We start from the raw sequence: 26,843 nt of genomic DNA on the forward strand, positions 1-26,843 counted from the left end.
TGCTTGCAGTCCAAGGGACTCTCAAGAGTCTTCTCCAACACCACAGTTTAAAAGCATCAATTCTTCGGCGCTCAGCTTTCTTTATAGTCCAACTCTCACATTCATACATGACTACTAGAAAAACCACAGCCTTGACTAGGCGGACCTTTGTTGGCAAAGTAATGTCTCTGCTTTTTAATATGCTGTCTAGGTTGGCCATAACTTTTCTTCCAAGGAGCAAGCGTCTTGTAATTTCATGGCTGCAATCAGCATCTTCAGTGATTTAGGAGCCCCCAAAATAAAGTCTGTCAGTTTCCATTGTTTCCTCATCTATTTGCCATGAAGTGATGGGACCAGATGCCATGATCTTAGTTTTCTGAATGTTGAGTTTTAAGCCAACTTTTTCATTCTCCTCTTTTACTTTCATCAAGAGGCTCTTTAGTTCTTCTTCACTTTCTGCCATAAGGGTGGTATGATCTGCATATCTGATGTTATTGATATTTCTCCTGGCAATCTTGATTCTAGCTTGTGCTTCTTCCAGCCCAGAGTTTCTCAGGATGTACTCTGCATATAAGTTTAATAAGCAGGGTGACAATATACAGCCTTGACGTACTCCTGTTCCTATTTGGAACCAGTCTGTTGTTCCATGTCCAGTTCTAACTGTTGCTTCCTGATCTGCATACAGATTTCTCAGGAGGCAGGTCAGGTGGTCTGGTATTCCCATCTCTTTCAGAATTTTCCACAGTTTATTGTGATCCACACAGTCAAAGGCTTTGGCATAGTCAGTAAAGCAGAAATAGATGTTTTTCTGGAAGTCTCTTGCTTTTTCGATAATCCAACGGATGTTGGCAATTTGACCTCTGGTTCCTCTGCCTTTTCTAAATCAGGCTTGAACATTTGGATGTTCACAGTTCACATACTGTTGAAGCCTGGCTTCAGAATTTTAAGCATTACTCTGCTAGCCTGTGAGATAAGTGCAATTGTGTAGTAGTTTGAGCATTCTTTGGCATTGCTTTTCTTTGGGATTGGAATGAAAACTGACCTTTTCCAGTGCTGTGGCCACTGCTGAGTTTTCCAAATTTGCTGGAATTCCATATTGAGTGCAGCACTTTCACAGCATCATCTTTCAGGATTTGAAACAGCTCAACTAGAATTCCATCACTTCCACTAGCTTTGTTGGTAGTCATGATTCCTAAGGCCCACTTGACTTCACTCTTTGGACTTCATACAACCCCATGGACAGTTCATGGTATTCTCCAGTCGAAAATACAGGAGTGGGTAGCCTCTCCTTTCTCCAGGGGATCTTCCCAACCCAGGGGTCGAACGTAGGTGTCCTGCATTGCAGGTGAATTCTTTACCAGCTGAGCCACAAGGGACGCCTTCTCTTCTCTTAGTATATCGATTACACTTCTTTTTTAAAACTTTTTTTTTTGCAAGGGGGAGGGTGCCCTAAAGTTTGCAATATACACTGACTACTAATCCAAGTTCACTTTCAAAGAATACTATACCATGTCATGGGTAGGGCGGGAAAATACCTTCTAACAGAGTATCCCCAATTCTTCATACCCTCCCTTAAAATAATGTCATTTATTTCATTTATCCATTAAATAATCACCAAATCCATGTAGCTATTGTTACTCTGAAGAAACCAGTTCAGTTCAGTCGCTCAGTCGTGTCCGACTCTCCGCGACCCCATGAATCACAGCACGCCAGGCCTCCCTGTCCATCACCAACTCCTGGAGTACACTCAAACTCATGTCCACAGAGTCGGTGATGCCATCCAGCCATCTCATTCTCTGTCGTCCCCTTCTCCTCCTGCCCCCAACCTTTCCCAGCATCAGAGTCTTTTCCAGTGAGTCAACTCGTCGCATGAGGTGGCCAAAGTATTGCAGTTTCAGCTTTAGCATCAGTCCCTCCAATGAACATCCAGGATTGATCTCCTTTAGAATGGACTGGTTGGATCTCCTTGCAGTATAAGGGACTCTCAAGAGTCTTCTCCAACACCACAGTTCAAAACCATCGATTCTTTGGCGATCAGCCTTCTTCACAGTCCAACTCTCACATCCATACATGACCACGGGAAAAACCATTGCCTTGACTAGACAGACCTTGGTTGGCAAAGTAATGTCTCTGCTTTTTAATATACTATCAAGGTCAGTCATAACTTTCCTTCCAAGGAGCAAGCGTCTTTTAATTTCATGGCTGCAATCAGCATCTGCAGTGATTTTGGAGCCCAAAAAAATAAAGTCTGACACTGTTTCCACTGTTTTTCCATCTATTTCCCATGAAGTGATGGGACCAGATGCCATGATCTTTGTTTTCTGAATGTTGAGCTTCAAGCCAACCTTTTCACTCTCCTCTTTCACTTTCATCAAGAGGCTTTTGAGTTCCTCTTCACTTTCATTGTCTGTTAATTAAGAATAAGAAAAATAAATGACTTTATCTTCATGTATTCTTTCTCTTGGGGCTTCCTAGGTGGTCAGTGGCAAAGAATCAGCCTGCCAATGCAGGAGACATGGGTTCAATCCCTGGGTTGGGAAGATCCCCTGGATAAGGGAATGGCAATCCACTCTAGTACTCTTGCCTGGGGAATCCCATGGACAGAGGAGCCTGGTGGGCTACAGTCCATAGGGTCACAAAGAGACACAACTTAGTGACTAAAACAACGTTGTCTAATGCTCTTTTTTTTTTCCTTTATGCAGGTCTGAGTTTCTGATCTATATAATTTTCCTTTTCTTTGACGAACTTTTAACATTTCTTGCAAAGCTGGTCTACCGGCAACAGATTCCATCTGTCTACCTCTCCTTCACTTTTGAAGGATGATTTCCAACCACATAGAATTCCAGGTTGGTGGTTTTTCAGTCTCAGCTTTCTTGTTGATTGTATGGTTGATTGTATGGTTGATTGTATGGTTGCTGAAGAGAGGTCTCATATATTTCTTATCCTTGTTCCTCTACAGGTAAGATTTTTTTCCCTTCTGGCTTCTTTCAAAAAAATTTTGTATGCTTTTGAATTTCTGCCTTTTGCACATGATATACTTAGGTGAAGATTTCTGGGGCATTTATCTCAAGTTATGTTCTCTGAGTTTCCTATATCTGTGGTTTGTGCCTGTCATTAATTTTTGAAAATCCTCAGCCATTATTACTTCAGTCATTCCTCTGTCCCCTTCTCTCCTACCTGGTATTCTCATTGTACATTTATTATGCTTTTTGTAACTGTCTCACAGTTCTTGGATATTAATTTCTTTTTCTATGTACTTTTCAGTTTTGGAAGTTTCTTATGACATTTCTTCAAGCTCACTGAGTCTTTCCTCAGCCATGGTCAGTCTTCTGATAAGCCCATCATGGGCATTCTTCATTTCTGTTACAGGATTTTTGATTTCGAGTGTTTCCTTTTGACTTTAAGAGTTTCCATCTCTCTGCTTACATTACCCCTCTGTTCCTGCATATTGTCATTTTCTTCCCTTACAGCCTATAGGATATTAATTGCAGTTGTTTTAAATTCCCATTCTTTTATCATTATGTCTGAGTTTGGTTATGATGCCTTCTCTATCTTTACAAACTGTGTGGGATTTTTGTCTTTTAGTATCCTTTATAATTTTTTGTTGAACACTGAACATGATGTACTAGGTAAGAAAGAACTGTGGTAAACAGGCCTTTAGTTTGAGCTTGTTTATCTGGCGAGGAGTTGGGCTATGGTTATTGTTTGCTGCAGCTGTAAGTGTCATATGCTAAAATTTCCTCTGTTGTCTGTGCTTTTGTCTCTGGGTTTCCTTACAGACTTCTTCTTGGAGAAAGTTGAAGATTGTGCAGTTCTTTCCGTTATAACCCATTGTTATACAGGAGCCCTGTTGAAATGATGGTGAGGTACAGTGGGGAGGGGATGTATTCTATACGTCTATGATCACTCTTTTTTGTGAGACTGTGCCTCTGGGTTGTGACCTTTACAAGTATTTTCCCTCCTCCTTTGGTGAGAAGAAGGCTAGAGGGGGCAGAAGTTGGGTATATCTGTTTTTCCAGGTTTCTTAGGCTCTGATAACTTCCCAGCAAGTTAGGCTCAGGTGAAAGAGTTTCCCTTGAGGGCAGGCCTTCTTAAGAAGAACAGAATGTTCTGGTATCTTTTTGAATGTCTACTTTTCCCCTCCCCATGCTGAAATTATTGGGAATTTTTTTCTAATCTTTACTATGAGAATCTGGTAGGGCTCATGGAAATAAAATTCACAAAAGTTCAGGGGTTCACCCAAGACTTTACTCCCTCTTGAGTTTTTAACTTTTAAGTTCATCCATGTGAGACTTTAGCAATTCTTCAATAATTAGCTTTACGTTTTTCTGCTCAGGTACTTGCTCCTACCGTGGTTTCTGCTTCTGAGACCCTGGTCCTGTAATCAGTGACGCTCTATGCCCGTCTGTCTCCCCAATTTGGAGAGGTTTGCCCTGTGACCTCAGATCTCTGAAAGATTTAAAAAGCATTGATGACTTTAAGTTTGTTCAGTTTTTTTTCTTTTATAAGGATAGGAGTGATGATGTCCAAACTCCTTACATACCAGACCAGATCAAAATTACTTTTACATGTAATATCTGAAGACTAAATTTTGTAAAATTATTACATGTGACATTTTCATTTGCTCATTCATATTTCTTCACAGTTCCTATCTTTCTATTATTTCCATTAAGCCACACAAGGTAAAAGCATGGCCAAAATTCCAATGAGGTGCAGTTAACTGGTAACCTAGAACAAGGCCTTTGAAGATGAAATTAATGGAAGAAGGCATGTGCAGACTTTACAAGTTGTTTACCAAACTGTTTGAGTCCCCCGAAACAATAGCCTTAATTTAACTTCACCATATGAACTTGCCTTCACCTGCAATCCTAATTACCAAGGAAACAATTTGATCCCAGAATAAATAAGCACATTCACACTGTTACTTCACATTGGGATGAGATTAATATTTTTACTTGAGCAAAGCAAAAGGATATTGCCAATAACTTAAGGGTGGAACCATTTGGTTTGTTTTCTATTTAGGATATTATAGAAATTTATCTACTCAAATATAAAATAATAAGGAAAAAATTTTTAAACTAGAAACTATAAATAAGAAATTAAAACTTTAATAGTTATTTTAGAAATGTCTTAAACAAACATTCTCCCTGAGGTGAGGTAGGGGAATCTAAATTACTGTTGAATTTGTGCAATGTGTTCTATTGTTATGAAGCTGTAATTACCTGTTTTTTTTAAAATATATATATATGTACACATATACACACACACACACACATACAAGTCAAGTTTGTCTAGGAGAGATTCTTAGGACAAAGCCAAACAGAGGAGATTTTAAACTTTTCTCTTAAATGTTTTAGTATATAGATACATAAGGACATTAATAACTTCTAAGGGTGGCCCAATATTAGCTCATCTTGGTAAACTAAATTTATAAAGTATGGAAAAGCCCTATCTTTCCATCTTCCTAGAAAGAACAATTTCTAATTCAAACAACACTTATTGGTCTCTATAAAAGAGATTTTGCTTATATTCATGGAATTAACAAGACAGATCTGAGTAAGTATTAAATTTACATGAGGCTGAATACAGAAAACACATCCTGTGAAATTATATAACCATATATGAACAATGTGTAAGACTCATAAGCAAATTTTGCAGTAACTATCTTTGTGATAATGAATATAGAGCCTGATCCGGGAAGAAAATTGATAGCCATTCTTTTTAGAAGTTCATATATTATCTACTCTATAGTAGATAACATGTACCTGCACCACAAGGGAAGGAAAAGGGAACTTTACACTATGGATGGTTACATGAAATCCAGTGAACTTACTGTATCTGCTTTGTGTAGGCCAGTAGTTTTTCACTTGCCCTGATGATCAAGTAAAAGCTCACAGGGCTTATCTGAAAAGAGCCACATCATAACTTTGGTGCTGTGCTTGAAATAAAACTGTAAAATATACACATATACACAACCCCAAATAGATCTGTCTTAAATGGATAAAGAAAGATAAAAATATAATTCATTTAAAAATACTTCAAAGACACTTTTCTCGATTAAATCTGTGCCCACTTCATTTTTCTTGCCTCCTTAGAAGGTTCTAATCAGTGAGGCGTCTTCCATCTTATTACCACCTTTACTCCATCCATGATGTCACACATTCATTACCTTCATGAACAGTTCAGTGCTCACATCAACTAAACATTAAAAACAATGAGCCTATTATCAGAAGAGTGGTATGCTAAAGATTCTATTTTTGCGAGTTATGGAAATGTGCCCCAAATGTCCTTTGCTGCTGCTGCTAAGTCACTTCAGTCGTGTCCAACTCTGTGCGACCCCATAGACGGCAGCCCACCAGGCTCCTCTGTTCCTGGGATTCTGCAGGCAAGAACACTGGAGTGGGTTGCTATTTCCTTCTCCAATGCATGAAAGTGAAAAGTGAAAGTGAAGTTGCTCAATCATGTCCGACTCTTTTCGACCCCATGGACTGTAGCCTACCAGGCTCCTCCGTCCATGGGATTTCCCAGGCAAGAGTACTGGAGTGGGATGCCATTGCCTTCTCCTCTATAGAACATAATGATTTTTCTTTCTCCTAAAATAAAAATAATGAGCTAAAATAATTGCATGAAACAAATGACACAAAAGTACAACTCGTGGAGGAAAAAAAAAGAGATTTACCAACAGCTTGGGGGAGGTAAAAGGTCAACACTTAAATGATACAGTCCGTAACATGAATCAGTAGTGTATCTATGTCGGGCAGAACTTCTCCACATTTGGGGCAAGAATGAATTGGAATATTCTGTTGCTGCTGCAGCCAGTTTCTATCCTCGGCTCCTGGGAAGAAGCATTAAATGAAATGTTAATCCATTCCTTCCATAGTGTAAGCAGTTTTTAATAACAGATGGTTAATTTTAATGTTCAGGTAAACTCTGTAATCAATACCTCGTGGGAAATGAACATAGGTTTTTCAGTCTTTAACTGAAGTAATCTACACACACAGAAAAAAAATCTTCAGAAGCAGTGCCTGCTTCCCTGTGACATTAGGATTTCGCCTCTATTCAAGGTTCTAGGTATATGAAAACATGTGATTTCGGTTCCAGGTATAAAACAATATATGTTCTAGTAAAAACTAGGATATTTGAGAGAAGAAAAGGGATGAGGATGTAACCTAAATGGAAGGAGAGAATGTGGAGAAGACAGCAGGCAGAACACTGAGAGGGATCCAGGAACAGTAGGTACCTTCTTAGAAGCAGAGACAACAATTAGGGGCATTCAGCAGTTGTGTCTGAGCACCTGGGGCTGGGGGAGAGGAATAAAGACATGATGGGGACATCAGGCAAGAAAAGTGGGTGACAGGGGTGGGGTAAAGCGCCATAGTTGGTTTCCTGGGAGGGCAGAGAAAGGCTCAGACTGCTTGGTGCAGACAGGCTCCCCTGATGAGATCAATTCCACATGTGAGAGGAGTTTTAAGAATGAGGAGTTATCCAGGCAAAGGAAGTGAGAAGGGACTAAAGAAAGAGTCCCTCAATTTTGGAGTTGGACTGAGGTTCAAGTCTAAATCAGAAATCAAAACAATATTGTAAAACAAACATCAACAATTAAAAATAAATAAATATATAAAAAAAGAATGCTCGAAACAGGCCTTGACTGTTGGCAGGTCCCATGTGTGAGAACCATACTCCTCGCAGGAAATGATTTGTGGCTCCCAGGACACCTCTTTGATCTGTCCCTGCTGCACTGATGCAAACCATTTTTAGTTTTTTAGCATCTCCGCCCAGGTCTCTAGACTTGTTCAGGTCCCCCCAAATATTTGTTTTTGCAGATGATAGTGGAGGTAATGTTTAACATTATTATCTACTTCTGAGCATATTATCTGAATTGAATAACACAAGAGACTATTATGGATAGTTTGCCTCCAGCAAACTTTAGAAGCAACTTTGAATAGAAATACTGATCACAAGGCATGATTTCTGAAGCAGTGGGCTTGCCAATGGTCTCCTTGTTTTAGATCAGGGGCAGTAAACTTTTCCTGTAAAGGGCAGGAGAATAAGTATTCCAGGCTTTATAGGTCATAAATTTCTGGCACAACTACTCAACTCTGCCATTGTTGCCAGAAAGTAGCCAGACAGTATTTCAACAAGAGGGCATGACTATGTTGCAATAAAACTTTACTTATTCAAACAGCTGACAGATCAGTTTTGGCCTGTAGGCTGCAGTTTGTCAAAATCTGCTCTAGATGACAACCAGCCACTTATCAGGGACTGTTAATTCATCCCTTTAAACTTTATGGTATCTGTTGGCACCTTTCTTTTTGTCCTGAAACCTTGTCTAGGTTTCAGGATGCAGACTTGGGCTGTTGTATCACTCAGCTAACAGTTCCCTTCACCTCCTGGCTCTTCACTGTAAAATAAGCTTAGTCAGTTTTCCTTATTTATGCACCACAGTCATTTCCGCCTTTGCCCTTTTATTTTCATACAGAAGTTATGGCTTCCAGGTGAAGCTTATAGTCACATTTTTCCAAGGCCTTTCTCAAACCTCCTGGCCCTTTGGTGTCATCCTTTCCTCTTATCTCCAGCACTATTGTTTCTGTCCCTTACTTGTTATATTATGAATTCATCTTGTTTCATGCATATCCTGTCTAACTATACCACAGGCCTTAATGGATCTGACCGTGTTTTATGCTCGCCTGTTCCCTCATGCTCAGCCAAGTGCCCTAGGCCAGAGAAGACACTTACATGGCTGCAGAGGACAACCATGATGAAGTAACACTGAGAAGAGTTATACTGTTTAAGGCTGCTTTGTTAGGAAACAAACAAAACATTTTAGGACAATCTCTGTTTGGAATATTGTTACTTATACGACCAAAAACTTATTAGGATAATTATTAATATATTTGTATTTGTGGTGAGTTTTAGATTATAAATATAGGACAAAGAGTGTTTGGTCAGTTTTTTTTTTTCTCCCTATGTGTAAATAGATATTTGCCTTATATAGTTATGAGAAAGAAAAATTTTCCCGAGAAATCTAGGTATAAGAACTGTCCTTTTATTGAACCAAGACAATCTTGGAGGCACTTATAGATAGGAGATATATGGATATTCCTAGGATATTTAAATTCAGGTTAGAGAAAAGGCCTGGCAGTGTACCAGTGGTAGATGCAGCTTTCTCTTCTGATCCTAAAAAATGCCTAAGACTAATATTTAGACTAGTCCCTGTGCTCCTTCTGGGTCCCCCCACCACCACCAGCTGGTGCTAGTAGTAAAGAACCTGCCTGCCAATGTGGGTTCAATCCCTGGGTTGGGAAGATCCCTTGGAGGAGGACATGGCAACCCACTCCAGTATTCTTGCCTGGAATATCCCATGGATTGATGAGCCTGGCCGGCTACAGTCCTTAGGGTTGCAAAGAGTCGGACACAACTGAAGTGACTTAGCATGCACTGTGCTCCTTCTGCATATGCCCCATGAATACTATATGTATCTTTTTGGAATTTTTTTATGTGTATTTTTAACCTGAATCACTACCTCTAATATTTAATCTATTTTTTCCTGTAAAAGGACTTTGGCAGTGGCATCCGCAGAGAAAGGTGGTAGAAGGGATGCTCAGAAAACTTTTGCTACAATTTAACAGTTAACTATACATACTATATAGCTTCTTTGCTGTTGGTAACAACACTGGAAGGGATTCAGACTGATCTAGCATTAAAAAAATTAAGAATCAGTTTTATGTAAAATTTAGATAACATCTTTTTATTTTGATAACATGTAATCAAATCAGATAACATCTGATTCTTCTTAGTGGCATTGCTATTAACCTTTCATCTAGCTATGTCAGTCTTTGATCCTTTGACTATTATATTTTTTCCTATCTAGACTCAAGGATAATAATTCCCTTTCAGTGACATAATTTATTGTAAATGATAGAACATTATTCCTAGAGTATTAAAACCATGCAATAAACACAGTATTATATTTGTATAAGTATTATGATCAATTTCACTCAGGGAATTAAAATCTGGATATAGAACATAGTGACAGGCTTATTACATGTAGTACTGTGTAGTGGCGAAGAGTTAAGATAACCTTGGGCTCCATGTTCAGTTCTGCCCCTTAGAAGCCTTGTGATCCTGGGTTATTGAACCTTGTCTTCTGGAAGATGGTGATACATTATACTGGATGGAATTTTGTGAGGATCAGATGATGTAATTTGTATGAAGGGATCAGCATAGCACCAGCACATACTAAACTCTCAATAAATGGTAACCTTACTATGTGCGTAACACCAGGTATTGGGTGAGGATATCAGCTCTGCAGGGGCTTATTTAATAGAGTAGTTACATGCATATTTAGAACACATAAGTAACTATAAAATAGCAGATAAGTACTGGAACAGAAATAAAGTATTTTGGAAATTCAGGAGGGAAAGGTCACATTCTGTGGGATTCATGGGGGCAGTATTTGAGATGGGTTTTAAAGATGGGCTAAGAGTTCACTGGAAAGAGACTGTAGGAAGAGACAGATGAATAAGGAAGGGCCTCTATATGAAGGATACCACATAAGCAAGTGCACATAGGTGTATAAGTTTAGGACAAGTTCGAGGAACAGGGAATCATTCTGTTGGCTAATATCCATAGGGGAATAGAGTGAGAGAAGGCTCAGAATTTTGGCTATGCCAGATGTTAACTGCCAGTGTGAAGAGTCTGGTCTGGATTCAGGAGGGAATGGATGGAGTTTGGGGTACTCTGGAAATAAGACTGATTTTTGCTGTATTTTTGGTAACTTGACCTGGAATATATAGAATGTAGTGAGACTTTAGTGTATATAGAATGTAGTGAAAATTTCCTTCAAGCATCTTCTTCACAGGATAGCAAACCCAAGGAACCTCTACCACCTGGTATCACACGTGACCCACCTCTTTGAACGAGATAAGCCTGCTGGTCAGCGTCACTAGCTCTCGCCCCATGACGGCTTTGCATTTCCATCAAGGTCTGTCTGCTGGGATAAAAAGCAATGCTATCTGTGAAACCTTGAAATATGACAACATTAAGCAGGCATTCAACAGATGTGTGAGAAAAAAGAGGTAAACTACAAAGCCAAGGTTCACAGAAACCAGAACTTATGAGTAATTTGAGTTTTAAATATCACTGGCACTAGGACACAATGTAGTAAATATGATTTTTTAAAAATCAGGAAATAAATAGAATGTCAATCAATGTGGAATAGGTTGGAAAAAAGTGGCATATTTCTAAAGCAGGACACAACAGAGCAAACAATGAATTAAATCTGCATACACATGCAGATTTATATATATATATAGTTCAAAATCAGTTATATATATAAAACAAGTTGTAGAATAATACCTTTAGTGACAATTTTGTAACCTATGCACCTTGTTCTAAGAAATTAATATTACCTTGTTTTAAGATATTATATAGGTGTGTATATATGCAAAAATACAAAACAGCTGGAGATGCTACACACAAGTTCCAGGCACTGTGGGAGAGGGAGATTGGATTATACTGAGGGGTAGGGAGAAAGGAGACTGCAACTTCATCTACAGTTCTTTTGCTTCTTTTTATAAAAATATACTTGAAGTAAATAAAAGAAATATTAGTAAATGTCAATCCTCAATGGGTACACATTGGCTTCCCTGGTGGCTCAAATGGTAAAGAATCCACCTGCTGTGTTCATGGATCAGAAGAATCAATATAGTGAAAATGAGTATACTACCCAAAGCAATCTATAGATTCAATGCAATCCCTATCAAGCTACCAATGGTATTTTTCAGAGAACTAGAACAAATAATTTCACAATTTGTATGGAAATACAAAAAAACCTCGAATAGCCAAAGCAATCTTGAGAAAGAAGAATGGAACTGGAGGAATCAACCTGCCTGACTTCAGGCTCTACTACAAAGAAACAGTCACCAAGAGAGTATGGTACTGGCACAAAGACAGAAGTATAGATCAATGGAACAAAATAGAAAGCCCAGAGGTAAATCCACACACCTATGGACACCTTATCTTTGACAAGGGAGGCAAGAATATTCAATGGAGAAAAGACAATCTCTTTAATAAGTGGTGCTGGGAAAACTAGTCAACCACTTGTAAACAAATGAAACTAGAACACTTTCTAACACCATACACAAAAATAAACTCAAAATGGATTAAATATCTAAACGTTAAGACCAGAAACTATAAAACTCCTAGAGGAAAACATAGGCAAAACACTCTCTTGACATAAACCACAGCAGGATCCTCTATAACCCACCTCCCAGAATATTGGAAATAAAAGCAAAAATAAATGGGACCTAATTAAAATTAAAAGCTTCTGCACAATAAAGGAAACTATAAGCAAGGTGAAAAGACAGCCTTCAGAATGGGAGAAAATAATAGCAAATGAAGCAATGGACAAAGAATTAACCTCAAAAATATACAAGCAACTCCTGCAGCTCAATTCCAGAAAAATAAATGACCCAATCAAAAAGTGGGCCAAAGAACTAAACAGACATTTCTTCAAAGAAGACATACAGATGGCTAACAAATATATGAAAATATGCTCTACATCACTCATTATCAGAGAAATGCAAATCAAAACCACAATGGGGTACCATTTCACGCCAGTCAGAATGGCTGCTATCCAAAAGTCTACAAGCAATAAATGCTGGAGAGGGTGTGGAGAAAAGGGAACACTCTCACACTGTTGGTGGGAATGCAAACTAGTACAGCCACTGTGGAGAACAGTGTGGAGATTCCTTAAAAAACTGGAAATAGAACTGCCATGCTGCTGCTGCTCCTGCTAAGTCACTTCAGTCGTGTCCGACTCTGTGTGACCCCATAGACGGAAGCTCACCAGGCTCCCCTTTCCCTGGGATTCTCCAGGCAAGAACACTGGAGTGGGTTGCCATTTCCTTCTCCAATGTGTGAAAGTGAAAAGTGAAAGTGAAGTCGCTCAGTCGTATCCGACCCTTAGCGACCCCACGGACTGCAGCCTACCAGGCTCCTCCATCCATGGGATTTTCTAGGCAAGAGTACCAGAGTGGCTTGCCATTGCCTTCTCCGAGAAGAGAATGCCACTGCTGGGCATACACACCAAGGAAACCAGAAATGAAAGAGGCACACGTACCCCAATGTTCATCGCAGCACCAACCTAGATGTCCATCAGCAGACAAATGGATAAGAAAGCTGTGGTACATATATACAATGGAATATTACTCAGCCATTAGAAAGAATACATTTGAATCAGTTCTAATGAGGTGGATGAAACTGGAGCCTATTATACAGAGTGAAGTAAGCCAGAAAGAAAAACACCAATACAGGATACTAACGCATATATATGGAATTTAGAAAGATGGTAACGATAATCCTGTATGCAAGACAGTAAAAGGGACACAAATGTATAGAACAGTCTTTTGGACTCTGTGGGAGAGGGCGAGGGCAGGATGATATGGGAGAATGGCATTGAAACATGTATATTATCATATGTGAAATGGATTGCCAGTCCAGGTTCGATGCATGATACAGGGTGCTTGGGGCCGGTGAACTGGGATGACCCAGAGGGATGGGACGGGGAGGGAGGTGGGAGGGGGGTTCAGTATGGGGAACACATGTACACCCATGGTGGATTCATGTCAATGTATGGCAAAACCAATACAATATTGTAAAATACAAATAAATAAATATAACTGAAGAAAAAAAAAAAGAATCCATCTGCAATGCAGGAGACCCAGGTTCGATCCCTGGGTCAGGAAGATCCTCTCAAGAAAGAAAGGGCAACCCACTCCAGTATTCCTGCCTGGAGAATTCCACGGACAGAGGAGCCTGGTGGGCTACAGTCTATGGGGCTGCAAAGAGTCCAACATGACTGAGCAACTAACATACACACATTGGTATGTGTTATTCTACTCTCTGTATTTTGCTGTTTCTTACTCCTCTATAGCTGTGATTCATGGGGTCGCAAAGAGTTGGACACGACTGAGCGACTGAACTGAACTGAACTCCTCTATATTTTGTTCTCAAAAGGAAATTTTTAAAGCTAGAAGTAATTTTAGCAGTATTATCTTGTAAAACATATTACAGTATTACTTAAAGCATTAGGAATATTTCATCCATGACAATGGTAGGATATGACTGGAACCCACATTATCATGTTTTTACAATTTATCTAGAAGCAGAAACTCAATCAGGTTCCCAGAAGATACTGCCAAGCCTTTTAAAGCAAACCAAGTGTCAGGAACACCGTCAGGCCAGGTGGACTCAAAGAAAGTCTTGTAGCTCAAACAGCTAAAACACTGTGGGTCCCTCTCCCACAACCTGGGTGATCTGTGCTCCAAGTCTTTCCCTCATTTACCTGCCTCCATCTTCGAAAGCATTGTTTTCTTTCAGTAGAACTGCCAGCTGCAATGCCAGCTGCTCCTTTTCTTCATGAATCTTCTCTCTTGCTGCTCTTTCAGCATGAAAATCAGAACAATAAACCTCCATCTGTTAGAGGGGAAAAAAAAGAGAAGTTACTACCCAGACAAATGTGGATTCTCTACAGCCTATCTGCTAATAAGTGGAAGAGGCTGTGCTACATCCTGTGACACGTCTTACAAATATTAATAACAGGTACATGCTCCTGCTAGAAACCAGTGTAATGACCATGACCATGTGAGTGAGCCATCCTGAAAATAGATCTTCAAGTCCATCCTGAGTGCAGCCTCATGAGAGACCCTGCATCAGAATCACCCAGCTAAGCTGCTCCTGGATTCCAGATCCATAGCAACTGAGATAATAAATGCTTGTTGCTTTAGCTGCTTCATTAGGAGAATAATGTTACCTCTAAATAAATAAATATTATGCTATAATATGTAATTTCTTCACTGTTACAAAATTATAAAGTAAAAATGGATGCCTTAATAGTGAACTGAGCATTATTTTAATACCAGTTTTTAACTTTCTATATTTTCAATTAGGTTTTCCATTTCAGATTTAGTGGTTCTAGGATATATTTTTTTATTCATTATTTTTAAAAGTTAATCAAAATCTAAATATTCTAATCACAATTTTATTTGCCAAAAAAAGTATGAGAAAGATCATTTTAAGGGACTTCCTACCATTTGCGAGTGCTCTAACATTTTATGGTTTTCATTGGTAGATCACGGGCTTTTTTTGAGTCAGACATAAATCTGTGTTAGAATCTCATTTCCATCACGTCATTAGGTTTGAGCCAGTAAGAACTAGGCCTTTGTTCTGTAGCCATCTGTATATCCCCAACACTGCTTTTAATTACACAAGCCATGAGGTGGTAGGAAGACTGACTCTCCAGACATCAAAACATTTGTCAGGCCCAATCAAAGGAAATTCCTGAAAAAGCTCAAGTTGAAATTCTATTCCTGGAGAAATAAAACCAAAGCTGTGAAAAGTGAAAGTTGCTAGTCACGTCCGACTCTTTGTGACCCTGTGGACTATACAGTCCATGGAATTCTCAAGGCCAGAATGATGGAGTGGGTAGCCCTTCACTTCTCCAGGGGATCATCCCAACCCAGGGATTGAACCCAGGTCTCCCACATTGCACGTGTATTCTTTACCAGGTAAGACACCAGGGAAACCCCAGACTACTGGAGTGGGTAGCCTATCCCTTCTCCTGCGGATCTTCCCGACCCAGGAATTGAACCAGGGTCTCTTGTATTGCAGGTGGATTCTTTACCAGCTGTGCTACCAGGGAAGCCTATGACTACAGTATCAGGCCCAATCAAAGAAAATACCTAAAAGAGCTCAGGTTGAAATTCTATTCCTATAGAAGTAAAACTAAAGCTGTAAGTCCATTCAACCACTCCTATATTTCATTAGGCCAGCCACTATGGGCAGCAGGTAATGAGTATGTATATAGGGAATAGTAAATTTCTGGTATTGTTACATTGAAAATAATCTGTTTATCAGTTTGGCAAACGTTTAAAAGAGTAATGCAAGGATGTAAGGAAATAGGGGCTTTCAGCTACTTTTGGTGAGCAAAAAATGTTGATTATGCACTTCTGGAAGACAACTTGGAAATAGTTATTTAACTTAAAAACAGTCTAACCCAATGACCCAACCATTCCATTTCTGTATCTTACTAGAGATTCCACAAGTGCACAAAGATATACATACAAGAATGTTCAGTTCAGCATTGTTGATAAAAAGCAAAAATATTGGTACAACCTACATGTCCATTAATAGAGGGCTGGTTAACTATATCAGGGTAATGCACACTTTGGACACCATACAACTATTTTCAGTTCAGTTCAGTTCAGTTCAGTCGCTCAGTCGTGTCCGACTCTCTGCGACCCCATGAATCACAGCACGCCAGGCCTCCCTGTACTTATGGCTGTGAGTAATAACACGGAGAGATATCCAAGATAGATCAGGAATGAAAAAGTAGTACAATATGTATGGCATGATCCTGGTTTTAATTATACAAGCAGTGAGGTGGTAGGAAGACTAGCTCTGCTGCTACTGCTAAGTCACTTCAGTCGTGTCCGACTCTGTGTGACCCCATAGACGGAAGCCCACTAGGCTCCCCCGTCCCTGGGATTCTCCAGGCAAGAACACTGGAGTGGGTTGCCATTTCCTTCTCCAATGTGTGAAAGTAAAAAGTGAAAGTGAAGTCGCTCAGTCGTGTCCGACCCTTAGCGACCCCATGGACTGCAGCCTACCAGGCTCCTCCATCCATGGGATCCTCCAGGCAAGAGTACTGGAGTGGCTTGCCATTGCCTTCTCCGACTAGCTCTACTAGACATCAAAACATTTGATTATTTACAATGAGACAGTATGTACCAGACAAACAATGTACAAGCAGCCCAATGGAACAGTGTAGAATCCAGAAATAGACCTGTGGGTACACTGACATAATACGTGACAAAGAGGGCAACAGAGTCCTTAGGAAAAGACGACCTTTTAAACAAATGGTGCCAAATGAATAGGATATTCATGTAGAAAAAAAAAAATAGGAATCTTTACTGTTCACTGCATATAGAAAAGCTAATTTCAGATATTTTTGTATCTTTGTAAAAGACAAAACCATAAATCTTTTAGAATTCAACACAGGAGAATATATTCATAGCCTTGAGGTAATGAAAGCTTTTAAAGCAGGACACAGAAGTACTATAATCATAAATGAAAAGACTGATAAACTAAACTACATTAAAATTAAGAATTCCATTCATCAAAAGACATGAGGGTGGAAAGGTAAATCACAGAGTGAAGAAATCTGCAAAAAGCACTGGCAAGGGCTTATATCTGGAATATATAAAGAACTCCTATAAAATTAAGAAGCCAGCAAACCAGAAGAAAACTGGGCAAAGACCTGATCAGGCACTTCACAAAAGGAGATCCTTAAAAGGCCAGTAAACATTTCAAAAAGTACACTTTCAAACAAGCAGGGAAATGCAAATTAAATGAGACATCATTATAAACCCACCAGAATGGTTAAAAATTTAAAAAATGATAATACAAGTATGGGTCAAGGTGGATGTAGAGCAATAGGAACTCTCTGCTGACAGGAGTGAAAACCGGTAGGTACATCCACTCTGGAAACCTCTTTGGCATTATCAATGAACACTGAGTAACCTGCCTACTCTAGGAACAAGCAGTTTTGCCCCTAGGTGTGTAGCCAACAGAAATGAGTGCACAGGCGAATAAAGAGACTTGTGTAGGAGTGTCAGAGCAACATTAAACACCAAGCCCCAAGCTGGGAATGATCCAGCTGTCCATCACTGTAGAATGGATAAATTCAATGAGCAGTACACTTAGAAGTGTGGTATGCTTTCCACATGTGATAAACTTTAGTAAAAAGGTTTTTTGAAAATATATTAGCAGAAATAGTGTAAAATAAAAAAAATATATCTTAAGCACCACCACTTTCCTGTTTGAGAATATAATCAAGGTCAGCCTCCCTCAGCTCACGCTTGGGAACGAAGCCTACCTGAGCCCTGAGGACAGCCATGGTCTCCAGGTCCTTCTCCTGCTTGGCAATGGTCTGCTTCATCCCATCCATTTGGAGCTGCTTGGAAGCCAGGGCCTTCTCTGCCAGTTCCAGCTTTCCACTCAGTTCCTGCAGCACCACCTTATCCACTTTTTCTGACTGAAAAAGATAAGCTTATTCTGGACTTGGTTTTGAAATAATTCAACCTATTTTAATAAAATGTAACATGAAGGCTTAAATTAAAAATTTACTAGGTCTTTAGAGTGGAACCATATTCTAGGAAAATTAAATGAAAAACAAAGTATATTTCTAAGAATATAAACTCAAAGACCCCTTCTGATACAAAACTTTCCTGGTCTTTACTTATTCCCGCTTTACTGAGGTAAAACTGACAAAATTGTAAAATTTCTGAAGTGTAAAATGGGACGATCTGATACACATATACACTGTGAAAAGGTTCCCCTGATTGGGTTAATTAACTCATCTATCATCCGATGTATCTATCCATGGTGTTTAAACTATCACACCATGCTGGGGACATTATTATTACTAAGTTAAGTTGCAGTCCAATAAGTCCAGGGTCTCAAGTCCACTGACAGAGGCAAGCTGGCCTTGTAAGAGCTACCAGCAGCAGTCTCACTATACGTGCATTACTAAGTTAAGTTGCAGTCCAATAAGTCCAGGGTCTCAAGTCCACTGACAGAGGCAAGCTGGCCTTGTAAGAGCTACCAGCAGCAGTCTCACTATACGTCCATTACTCATGTAGGAGCCCATACTCGGCTCTCCTGCAAACTCACCCACCATTAGAAACGCTAACAGCTTACTCCGTGACCATAAGGTGTGCACTCCATCTTTGACTACCCGGCACGTTATACATATGTGGCAGGAGTTATGAACACTTAAGACACAAGAAATCAATTACTGATATAAATGGAAAAACAACCTTTGAAACCAGACTTACTTAAGGATTAACACAACTATTTCACATATTTACATAACATACATACATATGTTTACATACATACATAACATAACATACATCACATATTTACATAAAACGTTCCATTCACTACTAGGCTATGAAAGTAATTTTCTTCCCTGTGAGTACCTCTCTCCTTTTTAGTTCCTCAATTGTCTTCAGTGCATTATTGTATTCTTGAAGAAGCCTGTTGTGGGTCAACTGTAGAGTGCCTAGTTTGGACCTATTTAAAAAGAAATTAAAAAGGAAATCTTGGGGAAAATACATCGAAACTTAGTCTTGCCTCCCAACTTTCTCCTGAACACTCAAGTAGCAAAATCTCTTTCACCTTTATAATCCCACCACCTACTAGCATATTCTTACTCTCAAAGAAAATGATTTTTCTTCAAATAAAGATAGACTACAAATAATTTTCATAATTGTTAAAATAAAACTTAAATTTTATCTCTTCAGAAAAGTCTACTAATTCTCCTTCAAATAAACAAAAGACAAAAAATAAATTTATTCTCAAGTCCTGATTCCAACCACATAAAACTGCTCTTCTATCTTCTTTCAGCAATTAGCCATCCAGTCATTGCACACTCACTTTTCATCTTCTGTTTTAGCTTGTTCCATTTTGATTTCTGATCGCATGCTTTCTACTTGGAGCTCTAACTTTTTGTTTTTATAAACCAGCTCTTGTTTTTCATTCAGCTCTGATGGGCTTGCAGAATTTTTCCTTTCAAGGGCCTGACATCTAAGAAAGAGAAAAATTTCATGAGGACAAACAATGCTCCTTTCACATTTCTCAGTGGCTTTTGAACAGATTCTCAGATTATGGAGCAAATACAAAGAATTTCATGATGACATTTTTCAAAAATTTAACAGTACAAAATAAAATATTTTATCCTTCCTGCTTTTTTACTAGAAGTATTTCTGAACCGTTACGACTGAATATAAAAACATACAGATTTTTATAAGAGAAATTTATAGGCTCTGTTAAGTACAAAAAAATATGGTTTCTGATAAAGATTCAGTAGGAGAGAAGGAAGTGCTTTAAGTCCTGTTAAATATCAGACTGAGAATTTCAATGTAACAAGAGCAAAATGAGCCAATGACTGCTGTGTGTAAGGCATTAATGCAAAAAGCATGTTAACATTAGCTTACTTAATACAAAGTTTGAGTTATGATACACAGTTTACAGATGATAAAACTGAGGCACAGAGAGGTTAAATAAATAACTTGTCCAAGGTAATACCTCAAATAAGGGGTAAATCTGTATTTCAACCTGGGTCTGTTTATCCTAAGTCCTTTGCATCAGCTGCTATGCTGTCCGTAATACTGTATAGCCTTGGTCAGTGTAACTCCACAGAAACATACATTTGTATATTGTGCCAGAAATATGCTTGCCAATTAATCTAAGAGAACAACATAAACTTAACTTTTCTAAATTTGGGGCAACTCCTTACATCAAGAGAAACAAGCAGATGCAGAATCCTCTCAGTTTAGATATTAGCCTTCATAACTGATAGAAAATCAAGTTATCCCCCCGCAAATAAATCTCACTCAGGTTCTTCTTGCCCTTTGTAGTTTTCTTTTATGTCTGTTCACATCAATGTTGTCAGCTTACATAAGTCACAGGAAGTCTGGCTCACTGTTTTTTTCCAGGTCCTCATATATGCTTAAAATGCCCCCGAAAAGCAGAATCAGAGTCCCCTGGGTCCATTCCCCCAAGGACTTCATGGTTATATATTAACTGGAACATTGGTGTTTTCTGAATTCATATTTCAATTAGGTGTCTTTTTCTTTCACTCAGTAACACAGTAACAAAACGATGTTTTTGTATATTAACATATTTTGTTAAACAGTACACTTTTTGAAGGGGGGGTAAACATTATCTCTCATTCTTACTTTTCTTGAAGTCTCTTCTTCATTAGCTCAGCTTCACTGAGTTTCGTGTGGGCTTCCTGAAGCTCCTTAAACAGGGTTGTCACCTGAAGGTTCAGTGTTTCCACTTCACTTCCAATCTGTCATCCAGGAAATCCCAAACATGCACTTATTAGAACTTAAATGAACCTTTTTGTGAGGAAACAGCGTGAACCACTCGTGTCTAACTAAGACTGAACTGATTAAACTTTTGGCACTTAATGCCCCAAATATCTTGCATGGGAAGAAAAAAGCTTTGGATACAACTCTGTTTCCTTATAGAGCATTAACTGATCGATTTGGATACTCTCGTGACAATGCCTCTATCATAATCACAATGGAGCCTGACCACACTTCCGGGGATCACAGATCACGGTGCTGTCAAAGCAGAATCTACTTTACCCAGCTGGCAACTCACGCCCACATTCCCTGACTTTGTGTGTTTCTAGTTTACTCAGCTGTTTCCACTGTACTGGCTTCTTCCTGGCAGCTCCAGAAGTTTTGTCAATGAGTTTTACGGTGCCAGGGGAGTCTCAATACTTCTCTATAATTAGTTGTTGATTAGTTTTGGTCTCTTCATCTCAGTTTTTAACAAATTCTCCATTCTCTTGAAAGTAGGGGACTCAGCTCAGAGCGTCACATACAGCAGCAGCTGACATAAGCTTGTTGAATAAGTTAGCTAAAGTGAGTGTTTCATGTAAATGCCTTTCTTGTGGGCTACTGTGGGTCTCACAACTTCCTGCCCTCATCATTTTCCCCTAAGCCTCAGACTGTGTTCGCAGGTTACAAGGCACGTTTCTGAGTTGTCACACAAGTGTATATAAATATGTATGTAAACAAATGTCTTTCTTGTTCAAACTATTATATTTAAATGAGTAATGGGAGAGAACAAAGACCCTTCAATTCTACCTGAAGTTTCTGGATCATATCCTCAAATGATTTCATTATATACTGGACAAAATTCCTTTCTCAATTTGTGGGCTTGTTCACTTAGGAATTCTGGAGAGGAAATCAGTCAAGAAGAGATAAAGGAGTGATTTCCTAGAATCACTGGGATAGGAATACATCTCACTGCAATTTACAGTGAATGAAATTCAGATCAGGATAAGGAAACAGGAGAGAAATAGAAAATATTCAACATGAAAAATTGTTTCTCTATTTCTAAAGCCATACATCACACCACTTGGCTCCTGTGCCCTCACTACCCTCCATCCACTGAGAGTGTGGTAACAGTCTTAGACTCTGAGTACCCACAGTTTTGGTGTCTTTCTCCTCTTCTTTCTCTTGTTCTGTGGGCTCCTCTGTCTGGGTCTCAGTCTCAGAATGATCCTTGGCTTTCTTTTCAAAATCAGAAATTCTAAAAAATTACAGAATATAGAAAAGTTACTTTTTCTTTGGCTTCCAGAGGAATAACAATTGCAGAAGCATTAAAAAGAACATTGTCTAAAATCTGGATACAGGATGAACGTTTTCAAAATCTCTTCATATGCACTGTATTAGCTCTGGTTTTGCTTTCAACCAGATACTTGCTGGAACCGATTTAAGGGATGAATGCACATGGAGGTATAAGATGGATATAATTTATCTTGAACACCGAAAAGCACTGCCTTTTCCCACATCACTGTAATGCACAGAACTGTTTTGTTAATTTGTATTTTTATGTGTGTATGCATGTGTGCTACATGAGAGTGGGTGCCTCTTTATAAGGATTCAGCAGAGAGGGGATCCTTATACTTGTTATAAGAAGATCCATCTTAGTTTATGAGGTCCTAAAACAAATATAGCAACATTCTTATACTGAATCAAAATCATATGAAAACCACCTCAATACAAACGGAATAAAAAGAAACCTGTGATTAAAGATGGTAGGTTAAATATATGCATATAATTTTTCTCCCACCCTGAATGCCACTAAAACGACTTTGAAAGAAAAATGGAAGAACATTCAAAGGAACTGCACCCCGCCTCCACCCCTGCCCAGCAAAAAACAGAAGACGAAAGTTGGTCAAATCTATCAGAAAGCAGAAAAAGATAGCAAGAGTGAAGGGTGAGGAGGCAGGGGGAGGAAGAAAGAGATAAGGAAAGAGAGACAAATGGCAAAGAGGAACACCAAGTTAAGAAAATGAGAGGAATGGTTCAGCAGTCCAATTCAAAATAAGAGGAGTTGCTAGAATGAGAGAACAGAGAAAACTGAGGGTAATTAAGTCAAGATCATTTTTCAAGAACTGAAGGATGAATGAGGCCAAGAGTGTCCAGAACAAATGGATGAAAACAGGCCCCTCACCAAAACACATGTGAGATGTCAGAAAACTTGGGATGGAGCAAAGAACCTTTGGGGGAGAGGACACACAAAAGAAGTTTTATGCCAAAAGATTAAGAATGAAAATGGCAATGAATTTCTCAGCCTTAAAACCAGGAGCCAGAAGACAATGAAGTACTAGTGCTTTCAAAATTTGGCGGGAAAATTATATCCAATATATCAATAGAATTCTTATCTAGCAAAACTATGTGTTAAGTAAAAAGGTAGAAAGAGAGATTTTCACATATGCAGAATTCAGAAAATATCCTCCCCATATATTCTTTCTTAGTAAGTTAGTGGAGATATTTAAAGATAATTAGTGAGTAAGAACACTGGATACACAAAACAAGTGATCCAAAAGAGCAGAGCTAAAGGAATTCCACAAGTGGCCAAAGGGAGATCCCAAGGTAACTGCAGTAGAACAGGACCTAGACAGCAATCAGGCTGACTCTCAAGAAGAGGAAACTATTAGACTACTAACACGTTTGCTTGTCACTGAGATTTCCTCACTGGGGAAGAATATGGTGAAACTAAGAAAATTTTTAAATGTAATTTTGCACAGAGTTTTTCGTTTTTTAAAGTATTAGAAAGGAAAAGTGATCAAGGCATAGAGCAGAGCTCAACAGAGAACTGTGTGTGTGTGCACACATGCGTGCATCTGTTTGCATAAGAATAATAATAAACCCTGAGTAGTGATCTAGCGAAATGTCAATATAATCAGTTTTGGAGTAGGGTGGTGTAGCGTGGGATGGGAATAAGGGTCCAGAAGTGGGTGGGGTGACAATGGTGGGAGTCAAGAGCAGTTAAATTCTCATCCTTCATAGTCGGGAGGTCAATAGATTATGTCTAAGACAGGGGAAATTTTTTTTTGAGTAGTGATTTAATCTTGATCTATGGGAGTAAGTATCAAAAGAACCAGCTAAGTAAGTTGTAAGCCAGGACTTCCCTGGTGGTCCAGTGGTTAAGACTCTGCCTTCCAATGCAGGGGGCATGGAATCGATCCCTGGTTGGGGTACTAAGGTCCCATGTGCTGTGGGGTATAGCCAAAAGTTAAAGAAAAGATCAATAAATATGTTGTAAGTGATTGAGAAGCAGAAGGAAGTGGTGGGGGTGGGGGTGTGTGTTTAGCCAAAGAACTACTACTATTTTTCCATAAAAAGCCTGTGGAGCAACCAATTCTTTAAACTATGTGAATGCAAAACTGATTTTTTAAAAAGAACTTAATGATAATACAAAATAAACAAACAGTATTGGTATCTGTTGCAAACTGCCAAACCTAATTGGTGCACAGGTACCGTCTCTAGAGCTGGTTGGTGCAGGGTGGAAGGATGGGCCTTCATTGTACCACTCACGTATGATGCAGGCTTCCATTCCACATGTGAATTTCAGCTTAATTTTCTAGGGCAAATTTTCATCTTGGGCTGACTTTTTCCTGCCCCCTCTTGTTATCTTGGGCCATACTTCATATGCAATTTCCCTCTCCTTCCTGGCTATCAGTTTACGTTTGTTCAGAAGACACAAATTACACAAAATATGAATCCTGGCAAACAGTGAAAGAAAAACAAGTCTATTATCCCCTCTCCCCACCTATCACCTAAAATTTTTCAATTTCTCTTATTTCTCATGACTAATAAAACAGTTGAAGACTGACTTATGTATTTGAGAAAAACACATGTTAGGTCTTGTAATGTCTTTTCATCATTTCCCGCATAATAAATCAAGTCAGGTGATATATCAGTGATTTTATTTTATTGGTTTCAGTGTGACCTTAGCCAGGAGGTTGTCCTAACATAGACATGAAGAACACTGGTCCTGGCAACTGATCACTGACTTACCAGGTGTTAAAAACTGTGAGAAGTCTGACTCACAAAGTGGAAATTTAATGTTATTGAGAAAGGGCAAGATAGGGAAACACCCATCTCAAAGGCAGGCCTGACTTCCTAGCTACAATCTGAAAAGTTACACCTCCAGACAGAGAGATATCATTATTTTGAAAGCAGGAATTATATATTAGATCATATAAAAGCTCAGGATGTATAATCAGCAAATTCCTAAGTTTACACTTTTATTATTAAAGCTAATCATGTTGTCTGAGGAAGGATGAATTACTAGCTAAACTTGACTTCTTTGAATGCTGTACAGAACTCAGGAGGGTAAATGTGCCAATGAAACAGAAACACACTGATTACTCATCACTATTAAAGGTCTTTTTTCAAAGTGAAACATCTTCCTTTTAAAAAATCAGCTGTACCTGTAATAACTGAGATGTAAAATGAATGCTTTTACTTATTTTTTTTGTGCATCATTACTCAGTTTGGGGACTTATCAAAAAGGCAGGACAAATTCAATTCTCAATTAGAATACATAGTATTAGTCTCCTGGAAATTAACTTCTGAACTCTTCTATTGAGACAGTGGTAGGATATGGGGTTCAGTTCAGTTCAGTTCAGTCACTCAGTCGTGTCCGACTCTCCGCGACCCCATAAGTCACAGCACGCCAGGCCTCCCTGTCCATCACCAACTCCCGGAGTTCACTCAAACTCATGTCCACAGAGTCGGTGATGCCATCCAGCCATCTCATTCTCGGTTGTCCCCTTTTCCTCCTGCCCCCAACCTTTCCCAGCATCAGAGTCTTTTCCAGTGAGTCAACTCGTCGCATGAGGTGGCCAAAGTATTGGAGTTTCAGCTTCAGCATCAGTCCTTCCAATGAACACCCAGGATCGATCTCCCTTAGAATGGACTGGCTGGATATGGGGTAAAGACCTACAATTCATAGCCATCACTCCTTTTCACCTTTGAAGAGAACTGACTATCAAATAAGTCATTGGAAAAACACTGATTTCTTTCAGATAACCCTCATTCTGAATAAATAATTTGTTTTATATTTTAAGAACAGATTTTCTTATACTTAAATTTTTCAGCCGCTTCAGTGAGAAAGTGCTATAGGTTTTAATATTAATAAAACATTCATAATGTCTGAGGGAATTAGGTATGTATATTATATTTATGTATACTTTCGTATGTGCTATATACAGTATATTTATGACTAAGTGTTGCAATCACTGGAACCCTAAAACTGTTCCATTATGCCCCCCTGCCTTATGTGGTTTAGCACTCTGCATTCCTAAGAAGTTCATTCACACATAGAAATTTATTGACTTCACAACTCTATAAGGTAAATAAATTTTATCCCAAAGTGTGTGTGTGTATGTCACATTCTATGAGGTCAGTATTTCTCTCATACCAAAACCAGACAAAGAAACCACAAGAAAACTACAGACCAACATCCCTTAGGAATACACATGCAAAAATCTTTACTAAGAAGACTGGCAATCCAAGTCAGCAACATAAAGCAGATCATATATCATGACCAAGTGTGATTTATCCAGGAATGAAAAGTTAGTTTAACATCAGAAAATCGATCAATATAATACATTAATAGAGGCTTAAAAAAACCCACACAATCATCTTCATAGACTCAGTAGAAGCATTTAAAAAAATGCAAAACCTTGTCATGATAAAGATTGCAACCAGAAATAGAAAAGAGCGTTTCAACTTGACAAAAGCATCTATGAAAAACAAAGCTAACATCAACAATTTAGTGGTGAAAGACTGAAAGCATTCCCCCCAGGATCAGGAACAAGACAAGGATATCTACTTTCTCTACTTTTATTTAATATTGTACTGGAAGTTCTACCCAGGGCAATCATGGAAGCAAAAAAAATAAATAAATAAATAAAAGGA

General features: G+C 38.8%; 1 protein-coding gene across 6 annotated transcripts in view; it reads right to left on the reverse strand.

Annotated features, from left to right (window-relative positions):
• Positions 1 to 5,065: 5,065 nt before the first annotated feature.
• OPTN (optineurin) overlaps positions 5,066 to 26,843 on the reverse strand; it is a 41,422-nt gene continuing 19,644 nt past the window's right edge. For 2 of the 6 annotated variants that reach the window (XM_055428596.2, XM_088844122.1), the window contains 8 exons: positions 22,056 to 22,158; positions 20,787 to 20,902; positions 19,483 to 19,632; positions 19,026 to 19,119; positions 17,918 to 18,076; positions 14,327 to 14,457; positions 10,890 to 10,969; positions 6,635 to 6,814 (listed from right to left, as the gene is read on the reverse strand). In XM_055428596.2, coding sequence (XP_055284571.1) covers positions 6,690 to 6,814; positions 10,890 to 10,969; positions 14,327 to 14,457; positions 17,918 to 18,076; positions 19,026 to 19,119; positions 19,483 to 19,632; positions 20,787 to 20,902; positions 22,056 to 22,158 — 958 coding nt within the window. In that variant the 3' untranslated portion in view covers positions 6,635 to 6,689. Of the gene's footprint in view, positions 6,573 to 6,634; positions 6,815 to 10,889; positions 10,973 to 14,326; positions 14,458 to 17,917; positions 18,077 to 19,025; positions 19,120 to 19,482; positions 19,633 to 20,786; positions 20,903 to 22,055; positions 22,159 to 26,843 lie in introns of those variants that run through there. The other 4 variants (XM_055428605.2, XM_055428589.2, XM_088844121.1 and 1 more) reach the window with 3 other exon arrangements.

This window comes from Moschus berezovskii, chromosome 15 (assembly GCF_049115385.1).
Source record: "Moschus berezovskii isolate FMDL1 chromosome 15, NW_MosBer_1.0, whole genome shotgun sequence".
NCBI classification, from domain to species: domain Eukaryota; kingdom Metazoa; phylum Chordata; class Mammalia; order Artiodactyla; family Moschidae; genus Moschus; species Moschus berezovskii.